Genomic DNA, 16,340 nt, shown 5'->3' on the forward strand with positions numbered 1-16,340 from the left:
TCCCCCCAGATCAGCAAAATTTTAAAGTGATATTATGAAGTGTTGTGGAGAATGTACAGAAATGGAACTTGAATCCACTGCCGGTGGAAGTGTAAATGGGTATCATCACTTTGAGAGCAATTTACCCATATCACATACAGAAGGTGCACATTTCCTCTCTCCAGCCTTCTGATTTTAGTATATGTGCTGCCAAAGCAAGTATATCCTACAACCTAGCGATTCCATGCGTAGGTCTGTTCTTCTAGAGCAGTGGTTCTCCAAGTGTGGTCCAGAACTGGCAGAATCAGCATCACCTGGGGAGTTGTTAGATGTGCACATTTTCAGGCCTCATCCCAGATGTGCTGAATCAGAAACCTAAAGTTGGGGAAGGATTGACAGCAATTGGGTTTATTTTATTTTATTTTATTTTATTTTTTTAAAAGATTTTATTTATTTGACAGCAAGCAGGGGAGTGCAAGCAGGGGAGAGCAGACTCCCCACTGAGAGGGACCCTGGGATCAAGACCTGAGCTGGAGGCAGATGTTTAACCGACTGAGCCACCCAGGTGCCCCATAGCAACTGGGTTTAAAAAGTCCTCCAAATGATTCTGATGCACATTTAATTTTGAGAACCGCTGCCTTAGAGAATTTCTCATACGGTTCTGGGGGAGACATAGAAGACCAAGCAAAGCTTAGCTTAGTAGTTTTAAAAAAGTGGTCTCTGGCTTCCAATCCCAGCCCCACCATTTCTTGTCCTGCCCTTTAATCTGGAGAAAGTTATGTAATGTTTCTTCTTATTAATAACCCATCTATGAGGTGGGGATAAATAGTGTACCTTCAGCATGGAGTTGCTGTGAATGAATGAATTTGCATATGGCAGTGGATGGTCCAGAGTAAACATTCAACAGATGTAACCCTTATTATCATTGGGGTATTTATTGCAGCCTTGCTTGTTAACAGTAACAGGAAAGTATTGAAAACATATTTCTTAAAGGTAAGACTGAAAGCAAACATGGAAAAGGATTAAAATTGGTAAAATATGGATGGTGCATATATAGGTGTTGTATCATCCTTTATACTTTCCTAGGTGTTATTTCGCAAGCAAAGGAAAATAGCAGAAGTGTTATTAGTTATCCCTCCACACTTAACGTTTCTACAGAAAATTGTTTAAGTAAATCATGATGTTAGAAATATTTCCATAGATGTTACTGAGCTTGTGTTTTTGGCAGAAGATATAAGGTATTGTGGTCCCAGCACACTCTTTGTATCTTCCTCTTACAACTTGGACTCATAATATTCTATAATACCCACAGAATGTGCATAAATTCTGTCTTTTCCCACTTTTGTGCCTTTGTATCCATTCTCATCCACGTTTATGGCCCTATTCAAACTCTCCATCTTCCAAGTTCCCAGCTCAAATTCCACCTCTTTGATGAAGATGTACGTGGATCCCTGCTATAATTTATCTTTTCTGCCTCTTAATGTTCCAGACACTCATTCTTTCTCATATAGCCCTTGCCGCATTCTGCCTTCTGTCAGAAGTGTTTTCCTCCTACTTTGTTTTCTCACTTCTTATGTAGTAACAATTGCAAATTGTCTTTAGTAATGGGGAAAAGATCAGGACAGTCTACAAAATATTTGAAAGATGATACAGGGGTGCGTGGGTGGCTCAGTCAGTTAAACATTCGATTCTTGATTTTGGCTCAGGTCATAATCTCAAGGTGGTGAGATCGAGCCCTGCATCTGGCTCTGCACTGAGCATGGAATGGGCTTAAGATGTCCTCTCTCCCTCTCCCTCTGCTCCCACCCACCTCGCTCATGCTCTCTCTCTTAAAAAAAAGAAAAAAAAAGATTCAAACATTGACTTCAGTTCACTGAATACACACATCAGATGCTACGCATGGAGACTGTATGGTCCAGGCTCACTGGCCAGTGAATAGAAATTATGATGTTCTGAGTCCTGGCCTTCCCTAGTCAGTCATTATAGGTGTTTTCTCAGGATCCCCAATACAGATATTCTTGATAATTCTCAAATTGTGGGTCATAGAGAAGGGTCCTTTCCCTCTAGGAGTCTGGGACAGGTGGTCTGATAGTGATGAAGGATAGTTAGAAGGCAGACAGGCAGGGACAAGGGGCCCCCACCCTAAGAGGAAACCACTCTGAAAAGGATGTTACACTACTCTGGAAGGAGCCTGCCACCGTTTCCCATGTGATAGAGAGATGACAAAGACCTGATTAGGTGGCAGGTGTGTGGAGGGTAAATCAGATTAGAACAGCCCACCAACAAGCCCGTAAGAACCCCTAGACTTAGAAACTCTGGTGGCAACCCTCTCAGGTCTCCTCTCTCTTGGGGAGCTTTGTACTATCACTCAATAAACTGCTTTGCTGCCCACCGCTCTTCATCTGGTCTACCTTTTCATTCTTTGAAGTGGCATGACCAAGAACTGTGTGCACTGAAGGAAAAGAAAATCCTGTAACAATACGTTTGGGAGGCAGTGCCCCTACCTGCAGGTTTATGGTGCCCCTGTTGGACAGCTGCTGTTGACTCACTGCCTTCCCCCTGGCGTCCGTCCCCTTTCCCCAGAGGAATGACCTCAGGCCAGCAGGGAAGTGCATCTGCTGTTCTCCTAAGTCACCTTTACAGAGAGATTCCCAGGTGGGGCCGACACACTGCAGTGACCTTTCCAAAGCAAAGGGGCATGTCTGGGGCAGTCAGGAAAGGGGGTGGAGGGGAGTGGAAAAAGCCTCACCGTAAACCCGAGACCATTGCTCATTCATACCTCTGGGCCCTGTGGTTTTATTGAGCCCCCTCGGCAAGACTTCCTTCTTATTTGCAAAAATTTTCTTCCCATACTTCCCTCAGGGAGCCCCTACTCCCTGAGACAGGTCTGTGTCTGTGTAAAGTCCGGCTTGGGAACAAAAGCAGGTTCTTTTCAATGGGATTCCTGCTTTATGCATCAGTGGACCAGCGTGGTGTTTGGGAAGGCTTAGCTTTCTAATCTCTTCTCAGCTTGCTTTCCCAACCAAGTAACTGTATCAATTGAATTAAAGCTATTTAAATGCGGAAAAAATGTCACCCGATCCCCTTTTTCAACCCTACTGTCATTTCTAAATCTTTCCTATCTGGAAATTCCGGATCATCGAGATAGAGGAAATTCCTATCCACTCTTTGAAATGGAAATATCCTGGCAGGAGGCCGAATACAAAAACCTGTAGGGGGCTATGTTCTCCAGAAGAATCTTATCATTGCCCTGGTCTGAACTCCCCTGATAACGGTTTTGGTTGCCTGACCTTCTGAACACTCTTCGAAGGATTCCATCTCTCTTGGTGTTTTACATTTCCGGCTGCCTCTGGAGGGCACCAGTCACTTCTGCCAACATGCAGTAAATCTGGCCTGCCTCTTACCCGTTCCATAGTTAATCCATTGTAGTTTATGTGATCTCCAGGTGTGCGTCCTACCTTGATATATAAGAAATGAAATCCAGCTTAGTAAGTGCGAAAAGGTCCTGGGTGCTTTTCTGGCTTAAAACTATTCTTTGAATTGATGTCACCACTCAGATAACTCGAATTCCGAATCACACGGGCTTGCCTATGATTCTTAATTCCCACAATGCTTCTGAAAGTCCATTTCATATTTTACAGTTGCTTGGGTCAAAACTAATAGCAGTGACCTGAATATTAGCTCTCTGAGGCTGAAACTCTTCCATCTCTCTACTCCCAGGGTCTAGCATAGTGATTCACTATATACGGATTTATAAGAATATATATATATATATATATATATATATATATATGTATGTATAGAGAGAGAAAGAGAGAGGGAGGGAGGGAGAGATATCACTCTATAAGAATTCACATAGTAATCCTTACATATTAAGATGATGAGTGAGTGGATGGATACATGAACAAACCCAAAACTTTGCTTGGGATATTAAAATAGTTTGACTTGGAGAAAAGGCAGCACAGCATTGCTAAAGAAGTAATTGGTCTTAGGAAATGAATGCATTAATAAATGTAAGGACAACCAATGTTCTGTTCTATAGCACTTAAAAAATGGAAATATAATTCACATAACATAAAATTCACCATTTTAAAGTGTGTAATTCAGTGGTTTTTAGTATATTCACAGATTTGTACGACCATCACTACTCTCCAATTAGCAGTCACTCCCCAATTCTGCCTACCTCCACCCTGGCAATAACTAATCTACTTTCTGTGTGGATTTGCCCATCCTAACATTTCCTATAAATGGAATCATACAATATGTAGCCTTTTGAATCTGGCTTCTTTCCACTTGTAAGCCCGTTCCACTTTGACCATCAGTCTGTTAACGTGTGTTTTGCTGTGTTGTGATTATTTGTTTACCTCCCTGCCTCCTGCTGGACTCGAAAATATCACAAGGACAGAAACTATGCCTTGTTTATTTCAACGTTTCTAATGCAGGATTCAGGACTTGGCACAGCGTGGACACTCAGTACATGTTTGCTTTTCCTAGCCCAGTGAATCTGGTTGTTCAGCGCCTGGGTGTTCCTCTCTGCACGTTCGTCATACGCATAACAAAATGAAAAGCTCCTTACTGGGTCTAGATTGAGAGGAAAGAGGTGGATCCTTGTGGCCTGACATGGTTTGCACTGGGAAAGGTAAACATTTTCCATGTTTGGGCTACTGCAGTCTTGCATGACAGCTGAATTAAAACAGAAGTGAGGCTGAGCAGGACCATTAACACTCTTAATCACTTACGCACATATGTTTCAACTATATTAATTTAAATTAGCGGTTTTAGGGTTATTGAGGGGCACCTGGGTGACTCAGTTGGTTAAGCATCTGCTTTAGCTTAGGTCATGATCCCAGGGTCCTGGGATCGAGTCCCCCCATCAGGCTCCCTGCTCAGCAGGAGGTCTGCTTCTCTCCCTGCTTCTCCTCCCCCTGGCTTGTGCTCTCTCTCTCTCTCTCAAATAAATAAAATCTTTTCTTTTTTAAAAGATTTTATTTATTTATTTCACAGAGATCACAAGTAGGCAGAGATGCGGGGGGCGGGGGGTGGTGGGGGAAGCAGGCTCCCCGCTAAGCAGAGAGCCCGATGCGGTGCTCGATCCCAGGACCCTGGGATCATGACCTGAGCCGAAGGCAGAGGCTTCGACCCACTAAGCCACCCAGGTGCCGCTCAAATAAATAAAATCTTAAAAAAAAAAAAAAATAAAAACAAAAATTATCTAGGGGCACCTGGGTGGCTCGGTAGTTGAATGCTGGTCTCTTGCTTTTGGCTCAGGTCATGATCTCAGGCTCCTGAAATCAAGCCAAGCCCTGAGTCGGGCTCTGAGCTCAGTGTGGAATCTGCTTCCCCTCTCCTTTTCCCTCTGCCCCTCCGTCTGCTTGTTTGTATGTGCTCTCTCTCTCTCTCTCTCTTTCAAATAAATAAATCTTTAAAGAAATTTAAAAAATAAAAGTTATTAAAGACACTCATTTTTTTGGTAAATGGATTTATGTAAATATAATTAATATATATGGGGATTATATATATAATTTATTTGTGTGTGTGTGTATATATGTGTATATATATGGATTGTATATATATTTTAATTTCCCAAGAATTAAAAATACATGTATTGAGCTGATGCTAAGTTGTTACTGATCTATATCTCAAGCTGAGATTCTATTCTAAATATGGCAACATTGGGCTATTCAGGACCCATGATGGCACAGGAGAAGAAGGTAAAAGTCTTTCATTCTGGAGAGAAAGATCTCCAGCTAATTTTTTACAGATCCTTCTTGAGGCTCTGAGACTCGGGCATTTTCTCTGAGACTCAGGCATTTCTGAGACTCAAGGCATTTTTCCAAGGCTCTGGAGATGACCCGAAGTCAGCACAGAGGTTCTTGCCTCATTGTTGACAGGAGTCTTGCCAGAGAATACTTGCCTGCTCTAAGACACCAGGTTCTTCTAGAAGTTTGACTCAGACTCTAGATAGACAACTGAGAAAAGCATTCTTTCTCTTCTACCCCAGTGTTCTGGACACACAGTTCCTTCTGCTTGGAATGTTCCATTTCCTCTCTCAATCAGGTGAATTTTTTACTCGTCTTTTAAAATTGAGTCCAAACTTCATGTCCTCTGATGCCAACCTTGTCTTCCCTACTCAGAAATATTGCATGCTTGTTGAAACTTTGCCCCCTCTGTAGAAATAGTCCTTGCTTATAAAATTGGGCATACATATTTCCATAATTTTTCCCTCTGTGTATCTGCCACATTCTTTTTATAAAAGTGGGATCATTTACAGTTCTTGGACTGAGACTTGCTTTTCTCATTTAACAGTAAGTTATGTTTCTTATAATTAAACAATAAATTATGTTTCTTAAATTCCACATTCATTTACCTTAGTATATATATACATAAATACATCATCCTTTATTCCATTTGGATCTGCTATTATATTGGTAAACATTTAGGTGGGCTCTAATGTTTTGCTATAGTGAACGGCTGTGTACCTGTCTTTAAGACTTGTGGGAGCCTTTTGGAAGGACAGAATTCCAGAAGTACAGTTGAGTGGGTCAAGAGGATTGTATCCTAAGCATTTACTTCCAAATGTGTCCTCCTTAGACACACATTCAGGGCCTCAATAGTGTGATCTCTTCATCTTTTGAACCATATCTTCTGTCACTCACCTTCCTAACTACTCAGATCAGATGAAGTGGTTGATTTTTCTCCATGCCCTCAATGCACTTGGGCATTCCTGTCTCAGAATTCTTGACCACACACTTCCTTTAGTCTTGACAAGTTGTCTTCATTTTTCTCCACCCGTCCAAATCCTTAAAGATTCATCCAAATCCTTCCTTGGTAGGAAACCTAAACCTGCTCCAGGGGTCCATGTGGTCCTTCTCTTCTAAACTGGGTGGGACACTCACTTCTTTCATCTCTAATCAAGTCAGTCTTCAATCTACTAGCATTGTTGTCTGGAGCTATTTTTCATCTCTTACCTGGTTTTGTGTCTTTGCCTATACTTAATGTTTTATCTTCCCCAAATACAATGTAAGTTCTGGAAGGAAGGAACATGTCCTGTCCCAGGTTTGCATTCACAAAACCATCAGTAAGTGTCTACCCCTTGCTTGAGTGGATTGGCATTCTGTTTCTCTGGAATCTGAGAGCCAGACACGATATAATGAGTCCTGGGTGTTATATACAACTGATGAATCAGTGAACTCTACCTCTGTAACTAATAATATACTTACTGTATGTTAATTAGTTGAATTTAAATGTAAAATAAAAAAGGAAGAGAGGCCATTAGTTTTATTGTTGTTTTTGTTTTTAAATTCCAGTATAGTTCACAATGTTATAGTAGTTTCATTTGTACAATAAGTGATTCAGCACTTCCATACAACACCCAGTGCTCATCACAAGTGCCCTCCTTCATCCCCATCACCTGTTAACATATCCCCCCACCCACCTCCCCTCTGGTAACCATCGGTTTGTTCTCTATAGTCAAGAGTCTGTTTCTTGGCTTGCCTTCCTTCCTTCCACCTTTCTTTTTCTTTCCTTTCCTTCCCTTTTCTTTCTTTTCCATTTGTTTTGTTTCTTAAATTCCACATATGAGTGAAATCCTGTGGTATTTCATTCTTTTTGATGACTGAGTTATATTCCACGGTGTGTGAAATACACATCATCTTTTTTCATTTGTCTATTGATGGACACTTGGGCGGCTTCCATAGTTTGGCTATTGTAAATAATGCTGCTATAAACATAGGGATGCATGAATCCCTTTGAATAAGTGTTTTTGTATTTTTGGAGTAAATACCCTGCAGAGTGATTACTGGATCATAGGGTAGTTCTATTTTTTACTTTTTGAGGACCCTCCATACTGTTTTCCACAGTGGCTGCACCAGTTTGGATTCCCACCAACAGTGCAAAAGAGTTCCTTTTTCTCCACATCCTCACTAACACCTGTTGTTTCTTGTGTTGTTGATTTCAGCCATTCTGAACAGGTGTGAGGTGATATCTCATTGTGGTTTTGATTAGCATTTCCCTGATGATGAGTGATGTTGAGCATCTTTTCATGTATCTGTTGGCCCCCTAGATGTCTTTGGAGAAATGTCTATTCTTGTCTTCTGCCCATTTTTTAATTGGATTATTGGGGTTTTTTTTTTTTTTTAAGATTTTATTTATTTGAGAGAGAGAGAGAGAGAGAGAGAGAACATAAGCTGGGGAGGAGCAGAGGGAGAGGGACAAGCAGACTCCCCGCCGAGCAGGGAGCCCAGCGTGGGGCTCGATCCCAGGACCCCGAGATCATGACCTGAGCCGAAAGCAGATGCTTAACCAACTGAGCCACCCAGGAGCCCTGGATTATTTGTTTCTGGAGCGTCTAGGCTCTTGTCCTACGAACTGTGAGATGTAACATTTTCTTCCTTTTCTTTTAGCCATACTTCCCATTGCCTCCAGCTGTTGCACTGAGGTTTCCCATCATATCTCGCGAAGGCTTCTGGAGAGAGTGAATCTGTGTCGCATCCAGAGAGCTGATGGGGACTGTGACTTGGCCGCTGTCATGTGAGTGCTCTTCAGCCAGGAGGGCTAAACCTGTCTGGGGATCGTTTCTCGGCCCATGAGCAGTAGGTTGGGAAGGCTTTGCCTGATATGCAACATACAAAGAATCATTCAGACGAGGGAGGGGAGAGTAAATATTCCACCTTTCCCTCCTCAGGCTCCCTGGGGTGAGCGCAGTCTTCCAGGATTGATGTGTTCAGAGCCCCAGGCTCGCCTCCGCGGCCCCCACCGCTGTGCTGTGATTCAGGAGCAATACCTTCAGTTGTTGGACAATGTGTATGACTTTCCAAAACAAAACTAGGGACATTCTGATGAAAAAGCAAAACAGAAGGTGTCTCTGTTCTATTTTGTGGCTTTACCTGTAGCTTTTTCCAGGCAAGCTTATGGGTTGCTGTCATTTTTTACTCTCTGAATTCATCAGGAATATATACAAGGTTCAAACAGAAGTAGAGAGATGTCTGTACCTGTCACCTGCAATCAAGCCCAAATGCACATCTTTGCTCTTGATTCTGGGCTGTTGTCTTCTGGTGAACTCTTTCCAAGCGTACCTCTGGCTCAGTTATTAAACACTTTGGATTTCTGGGGCGCCTGGGTGGCTCAGTTGGTTGAGCATCTGCCTTCAGCTCAGGTCATGATCCCGGGGTCCTGGGACCAAGTCCCACATCGGGCTCCCTGCTCAGCAGGGAGTCTACTTCTCCCTCTGCCTCTCCCCCAGCTCATGCTCTCTCTCAAATAAATAAAATCTTAAAAAAAAAAAAACCAAAAAACTTTAGATTTCTTTGTTCTTCATGTCCCCATAGAAACTTTGAAATCCGAAATGCATTGGTACATAGCAAATCTGGATTCTGACAACAGTGCTGTGAGGAAGGCATAAATTATCTCCATGTCACTATGCCCAATGAGTGTATAGTTAACCTCGTGACGCACAGCTAGAGGGTGGCAGAGATGGGCTGTGAACCAGGCCTTGTGCAGAGCTCCATATATTTCAGAGATCTCTCAGAAGTGATGATGGGACCCACCATAAAACGCTCTCCCCAAACTTCATTGTATCTGGTACCTTCAAATCATAAGGACAGTGTATCCGGCATCTCCCTGGTGTCCTGGTTTTAACACCACTGGGAATGCTAATGAGCCACTGGGTATCCCCTTCTTGGGGCTACACATAAGCCCAATGCTTATGCCTGAGTTCCCGAGTCACTGAGAAGCCTCTTTATTTATTCAGTGAGTTCAACAAATAGTTATTGATTAACATTTCTGTACCAAGCACCGTTCTGTCCTCAGCTTGTGCTGGGGCATGAAGCAGTAACCTAAGGGACTCTGCCCTCTTAGAGTCTCCAGGACTATGTTCACTGAGTCCTGCAGACCGTTCTCTGAGATTTAAGATACATTTTGTTCCCTCTCAGAGGGATCCAGCTATCACCCAACTTTGAGAAACACGGCTCCAAGACAAGATTCTTAAAATTTCAGAGGAAGAGTTTGTAAGATGTTCATTGATAGAGTTCCTTCAGGTCGGGGGGCTGTGAACTCCTAAAATTTGTGGGTATGAATGTATGAGCAAGGTTCACAGACTCTATAAGATTCACAAAAGAATCTTAGATAGGATATAGTTTAAAAAGCACACTTGGGAGGGCCCCTGGCTGGCTCAGTGTCTGATTGGATTTCGGCTCAGGTTATGATCTCAGGGTCATGAGACCAACCCCACATCAATGTGGAGCCTGCTTGAGGTTCTCTCTCCCTCCCTCTCTGCTCCCCTACCCGCCCCACTCACATGTTCTCTCTTAAAAAAACAAATCACACTTGAGGTTAGATGTGCAGAGGAAGATAATTCTGGCTCAGAGTGTTAATGAGTATAAGTATCTATGTGGCAGGAGGGCTTTCCACTTCTCAGCTCCAGTCACCACACCAGGTCCATTGGCTTAGGTGGTTTCGTCCCTGGGAACCAGGGAGCACTTACCAATGAGGTACCCTCGGAGTGGTGCTTCAAATTCCCAACTTCTCTGAAAAACTCTCTTAGTACATGGCCAAGATTCTAACAGTTTTTCACTTAATAAATAGTGCTGGTAATAGTTGAGAGTGAGTATCTGTAGGCAGTTCACAGATAGACCATGTACTCTGGAGAATTGGAAACATCTCAGTGTCTGTGTCGGCTCTACATACCTACCTTTCTGGCTGCTCTCAGAAACACCAAATGCTCAGCTGTCACTTCTGCCTCACTGGCACACATCACCTCAGACCATAGAGGCCTTTGAACATGTAAGGGATCCCATGGGACTCCCAGGAAGGCATGGGGAAAGACGCAGAGAAGTTTCTCTCTGTACATAAGAGTAAGAGCAGATCCTGGGAATTAGCAGGGGATGCCAGTGGTAACAGGATTTCCAGAAAAAAAAGGTATAGGAATAGAAATGTTCTCATTTTGATAAGGGAAAATAAGATTTTAAAAAAGTGACTTCATTTTAAAAAGCACTTGATTTTAATTAAAGGGAAACTGAAGCCAGTCACTTAGATCTAAAAATAATTTATTCAAGTACAGATTTTAGATACAGAAAACATTGCAAGTGTTAGAAATATAAGTCCCCCAAAGCACGTATTATTGATCTCAACTAACAGATATAAATGAGCTTATAGTGAACTCACTAGATTTCATTCCTTTTCCTTTTGGGCCTAAAATAGGTCCTTTGTGTCATGCCCTGTGGATGATCATTGTAATTGTTCTCTGAGAGTGGAGTTTGCTTGTTTAAACCTGTCTACAATGACTTCATTAAAGAGCTTCTGGTTATTTCTTAATATAAACACAGTGCAGAGTTGTTTATCTTGGGCAGAGCACTGAGGTTTTTGAAGCTCACAAATACCTGTTGGGGAAAAAAACTTGGGATTATTAAATAAAGTTATCTGGGAAGCTAGAGCACTTTTTCAAAAGTGATTGCTGAGGGGCTGTTGTGCTTAGGGGAAGGGGCAAAGAAATCAGGTTCAGGGAACAATTACAGGTTTAATGTCTGTGGCGGGGCTGTGCCTGTAGGTCCGTGGACCATCTGTAGCTACTCTCTTAGGGGCAAAAGAATTAGGGGATCAGCCTTATGGTTTCTTGGAGTCCAGAGTCTCCACCAAGATACACACAATGGGCTGGGTCAGCGCCCAGCAGAATACTGTGGAGTTGTGGGGGCGGGGGTGGGGGGGGGTGGGCGGGAGTGCGGGATAGGCTACCTCCTCCAACACGGCCTCAACTCTTTTTATCCTGATGATGGCATACACTGGGGATACAGGCGCAGGTTTAAGCAGTCTTGAAACTTCAAGATTTGGAAACATCCTAGAACCTTGGATTTGGGAGCTGTGTTCTGGTAGCTGCTTTTTTCCCCTTGTATTTCCTTGAGAGCTTGAGGCCCCATGGTGCAGGCCTTTGCAAAGGGTCCTACCTGGTAGCTGTTGCCCGTTTTCCTATGGCTCTCCACCTCCCTGGTCCTCTGTCCATGAGCCTCCGCCCCACCCTCATCCAGTGCTCACCTTCAGCTCCAGTGCCCCTGCCACTCCCCGAAGCTCCTCGTTATTCGTGGACTGAGGGAGTCCCGGGCTAGTTCCTCCTGGGAATGCTGTGGGCTTAACTGGATGTCAGTGGAGCCTTTCTCCGCTGGGTGTCTGCTCAGGTTCTTGCTGGCCTTTGGGAATGATCGGAGCTTCAACTTCTTTTTGTTTCCTCTTCCTGTGAGCACTACAGCTGGGTGCTCTCCTCTAGCGGCCAATGGCAAACCAACCAGCTTCCCTTTGGGAGACTTCTCAGTGTAAAACACTCAGAGAATGCATTGTCCTCCTCTCAAGAAACCTCATTTCTTTCAAATTAACATTCCCACCTGCTGGCTTTATTATGCCTAAGCTCACTGAGGCCTTTCCCAGGTTTTCCCCTCATTCCAAGAGTCCCCACATTAGCGAATGATTCCTCTTGGGTCATCTGGAAAAAATAGCAACCTACACTGTATCCTTTGGGGTTTTTTCCCCCAGTAACAGGCAGGGGCTTTGTTTTATCCAGATACGGAATGTCTGTGGACAGCAGCATCGTGACATTTAGTAAGAGCTGGATGGCACCTGGGGGCAAATTAGAAGTCTCAGTATCTTTTGTAACAAGAAATTCTTCCAGTTCCTGGAAATTGTGGGTGCTGCTTTATGGTTTTCTCACCCCAAGGTGAAAATTTAAAACATGAAAACATTTGAGAAGGGGTTTGAATCCATAGTATATTAAAATGTTACCAAACACCTAGAATATTTTAGTTGACTGTTTTGTTAAAAACAAAACCAGACTGTTTTTATTTTGAACAATTTTCACTTCATATCTATAATTACAGAATTCCTACTCTGAACAAGGCCTTTTTTCAAGACAATTCCAGACTATTCCTCCTTCAAGGAGCATCACACCCCAGGATGAGGAGGTTTGAAACAAAAAGTCATACGAAAGACAGCATAAGCTAAGTCCCAGAGGAGAGGTCATGCTGAGACTCAAAGGGAAAACAGGGCATTTAGCTGAGGAGAATCTAGAAAAACTGAGCAGAGGAGAGATGGATGAGATGGTCCGTGAGGTGCGAGTTGGTTTTGTTGGGTGAAGCTCTGGGTCAGGAAATACCATTGTTTTCCCTTGGTTTCTCTCCTTTCCCTCATTCCTTCCTTCCTCCCTTCCACTTTTTTTTTTTTTAAAGATTTTATGTATTTATTTGACAGAGAGAGAGAGAGCACAAGCAGTGGCGCAGGCAGAGGGAGAGGGAGAAGCAGGCTCCACGCCAAGCAGGGACCCTGACTTGGGGCTTAGTCCTAGGACCCCAAGATCATGACCTGAGCTGAAGGCAGGTGCTTAACTGACTGAGCCACCCAGGCACCCTTCCTCCTCCTTTTCATGCTGTGTCTGAGGAACCTCGGGCCACGGGGGAGTGAGGATTCAACCTCGTGGGCTCTGAGGCTTAAGAATTCCAGTCTCGTGTCTCTCAGTGGGAACTGTGTCTGAGTCACTAAGTTTTCACTTGGCCTTTCCTTCAGTGACTGTTTATCTTCCCTCCCATGGCAGCCTTCACGTCAGGCGCAGAAGAATCTGTGTCAGCCCTCACAGTCCTGTTATTAAGCAGTGGATGAAAGAACAAGCAGCCAAGAAAAACGCCAAAGGCAACATCTGCCACAGGAGGAAACACGCCGGCCAGAGGAAAAGTAAAGGAGCACATCAGGGGAAACCAGAAATCCACAGCCATAAAACTCCTTATTAAAGCATTTGCAAATGAACCTACACAGACAGTTCCTCAACTGGACTTGGCCGTGGTTGCTTGTAAATTTCTCTCGTGGAAGTCAAGAGGGCAAAACAAACTATACGTTTTAAAGGAACAATTATGCAGGATGCAAGCGTAGCCAATAATACGCTCATCTGAAAATGAAATGAAAAGATAGTACTTCTCTTTATATCCTATTTTAAGAGCAGCATACAGATCTAATTTCTCCAACTTTTTAATAATGAAGGTTTGCAAGCCTACAGAGAAGTTGAAAGATTGGCACAATGAACACTTATGTACCTTTCACGTCAATTAATGATTGTTAATATTTTGCCACATTTATTTTCTCTCTTTTCTCTCTTTGAGTGCATGTGTGTATAAAACATTTTATATATAAATACATTTTTTTTGCTAAACCATTTGACAATAAGTTGCAGATGTTATGATACTTTTTTTAATGTTACAACTCGACATTCCCCAAGAATAAAGACCTTTTGTATATAATCACACTATCAGTTTTATAACTAAATATGTATATACATAATATATATATTCCACATTTAATTTTTTCCCAATTTCCAGAGTATAATTTTTGTATCGTTTTTTAATCAATCAAGGTTCACATATTGCAATTAATTGTTATATGACATTAGCAACTTTTACTCTAAGAAAATCTCCTGCTTTTTTTCTTTTCTTTCTTCCCACGGCACAGACTTCTTATAGGAGAGTCTGGGGCAGAATCTGTCCCACATTCTGGATTTGCCTGTTTCCTAATGACTGCTTTCAGGCGGAACAGTTTTGATAAGAACGCCTTCTGTGTGAATTTGTGTATTTCTTATTGTATTATTTAGAGTTTGTAAACACTGGAGTTTATTTTCTGCATAGAAAAGTCTTAGCTGTATATCACTTTATTTTTTTTTCTTTTTTATTTCTTTTCAGTGTTCCAGAATTCATTGTGCATATTACTTTAATATCACATCTAGTTTGAGTAACTATGGTTGCTGGATCAAGAAACTCTGATGCTAGAAAAGAAAAAAAGTCTGCTTTGCTCAGGGAGCCCTCTGGCTCCCACAGTGAGTTCTTAGTGCACGAGGGAGGGATTCCGGGGTTGGATGCCGTGTGGGATGATCTTACACTCTCCTAACAAGGACCCTACATCTCTTAACTCCTGGCCCATCTTTCCCACACCTTGTGGGTGGATCCTGTTGCGCAGCTTGTCTTTTGGCCTCCTTTGGTCTACAGAAGCTTCCAGATGCAGAGTAAGGCCTAGGGTCACATGGAAGAGCTGAGCCTCCTGTAGGTTAAAATATCACCAAATGGCCTTTATTTAATTCCCCTCATGGACAGTAAGTTAGCATGTGATTTTTTTAAAGTGATTTTAAAAAAGATTTTATTTATTTATTTGACAGAGATCACAAGTAGGCAGAGAGGCAGATAGAGAGAGAGGGGGGGGGAAGCAGGCTCCCTGCTGAGCAGAGAGCCCGATGCGGGGCTCGATCCCAGGACCCTGGGATCATGACCTGAGCGGAAGGCAGAGGCTTTAACCCACTGAGCCACCCAGGCACCCCAGCATGTGATTTTTTATTCTCACCAACAGTCCTGTGAACTTTGTGCTGATATTTCTACTTTATGGATGAGGAAATCTGAAGCTCATAGAGATAAAATGACCTGCCCATGGGCCTACAGGAAATGGCAGAGACAAGCTTTGTATCCAGGTCCCCAGACCTTCCCCAGTTGTGGCAGCCCTAGCTCTGGGCCTAAAAGGTGTGCCCGTGGAACTGGGGCAGAGGCCAAGGAGTTCGGATCAAGATCTCTGCACCTGGTGCATCACGAAGGGCTAGGGGATGCTGGCCAAAGGTTCTAGGTTCTACGGAAGACTAGCTAGTACTGAAACCTGCTGCTACGGGCATTCAGGTGCTGACAGTGACAACAGCCACCTCCAGAGAGGGAAACAGGCCCCAACCTGACTTGACAGAGTTTCACACTCCTAGGCAGTGGAGGAAATTACACTCTATTTGTAACCTTTGTTTTGCAAAATCTCTCTCACTATGTTTTTCTTTTCAAAATAAAGACAGATTTTATTAAAAAAAAAAATACAGCATTCTTCCACTCAAGCCATCATGCTTTTTAATATAATTCAGGCGATCCTAACAAAAATGGTTCCTAGATGTCTTACCCTGTTCCGGCCCCTGTAAGAACAAGCCAGAGGCTGGGGAGCTTATAAACAGCAAACATTCGTTCCTCATGTTTCTGGAGGCTGGGAATCCCGGATCATGGCATCAGCTGACTCTTCCGTGTCTGGTGAAAGTCCTCTTGCAGGGTTCCGGACTGCTGACTTCTCCCTGTGTCCTTACGAGGTGGAAAGATGAAGGGGGTGGGGGGGAGGCCTGTCTGGACTTTAATCAGGCATGATTCCTGAGGGTTCCAGCCTCAGGACCTAAGCACCTCCCAAAGGCCCCACTTACTAATACCATCCACTTCGGGGGGTTAGATTTCAACACATGAGTTTTAGTGTTCAGTCAAGAACACTAAATATTCCTTCTTAATCTTGCAGTAATATCATCCAGTGTCATCAAATGACAGGTTTCAAAACCTGGAGAA

At 43.2% G+C, this 16,340-nt stretch overlaps 1 protein-coding gene across 4 annotated transcripts in view; it reads left to right on the forward strand.

Annotated features, from left to right (window-relative positions):
* CCL28 (C-C motif chemokine ligand 28) overlaps positions 1–14,312 on the forward strand; it is a gene marked incomplete at its 5' end in the record, with an annotated part of 28,231 nt that extends 13,919 nt beyond the window's left edge. The window contains 3 exons of one of the 4 annotated variants that reach the window (XM_080804132.1): positions 4,474–4,618; positions 8,382–8,508; positions 13,547–14,312. In XM_080804132.1, the coding sequence (XP_080660258.1) occupies positions 4,600–4,618; positions 8,382–8,508; positions 13,547–13,739 (339 nt within the window). In that variant the 3' untranslated portion in view covers positions 13,740–14,312. Of the gene's footprint in view, positions 1–4,215; positions 4,619–5,890; positions 6,037–8,381; positions 8,509–13,546 lie in introns of those variants that run through there. The other 3 variants (XM_080804131.1, XM_080804130.1, XM_080804129.1) reach the window with 3 other exon arrangements.
* Positions 14,313–16,340: the final 2,028 nt, after the last annotated feature.

Source organism: Martes martes (assembly GCF_963455335.1).
Source record: "Martes martes genome assembly, chromosome: 5".
NCBI classification, from domain to species: domain Eukaryota; kingdom Metazoa; phylum Chordata; class Mammalia; order Carnivora; family Mustelidae; genus Martes; species Martes martes.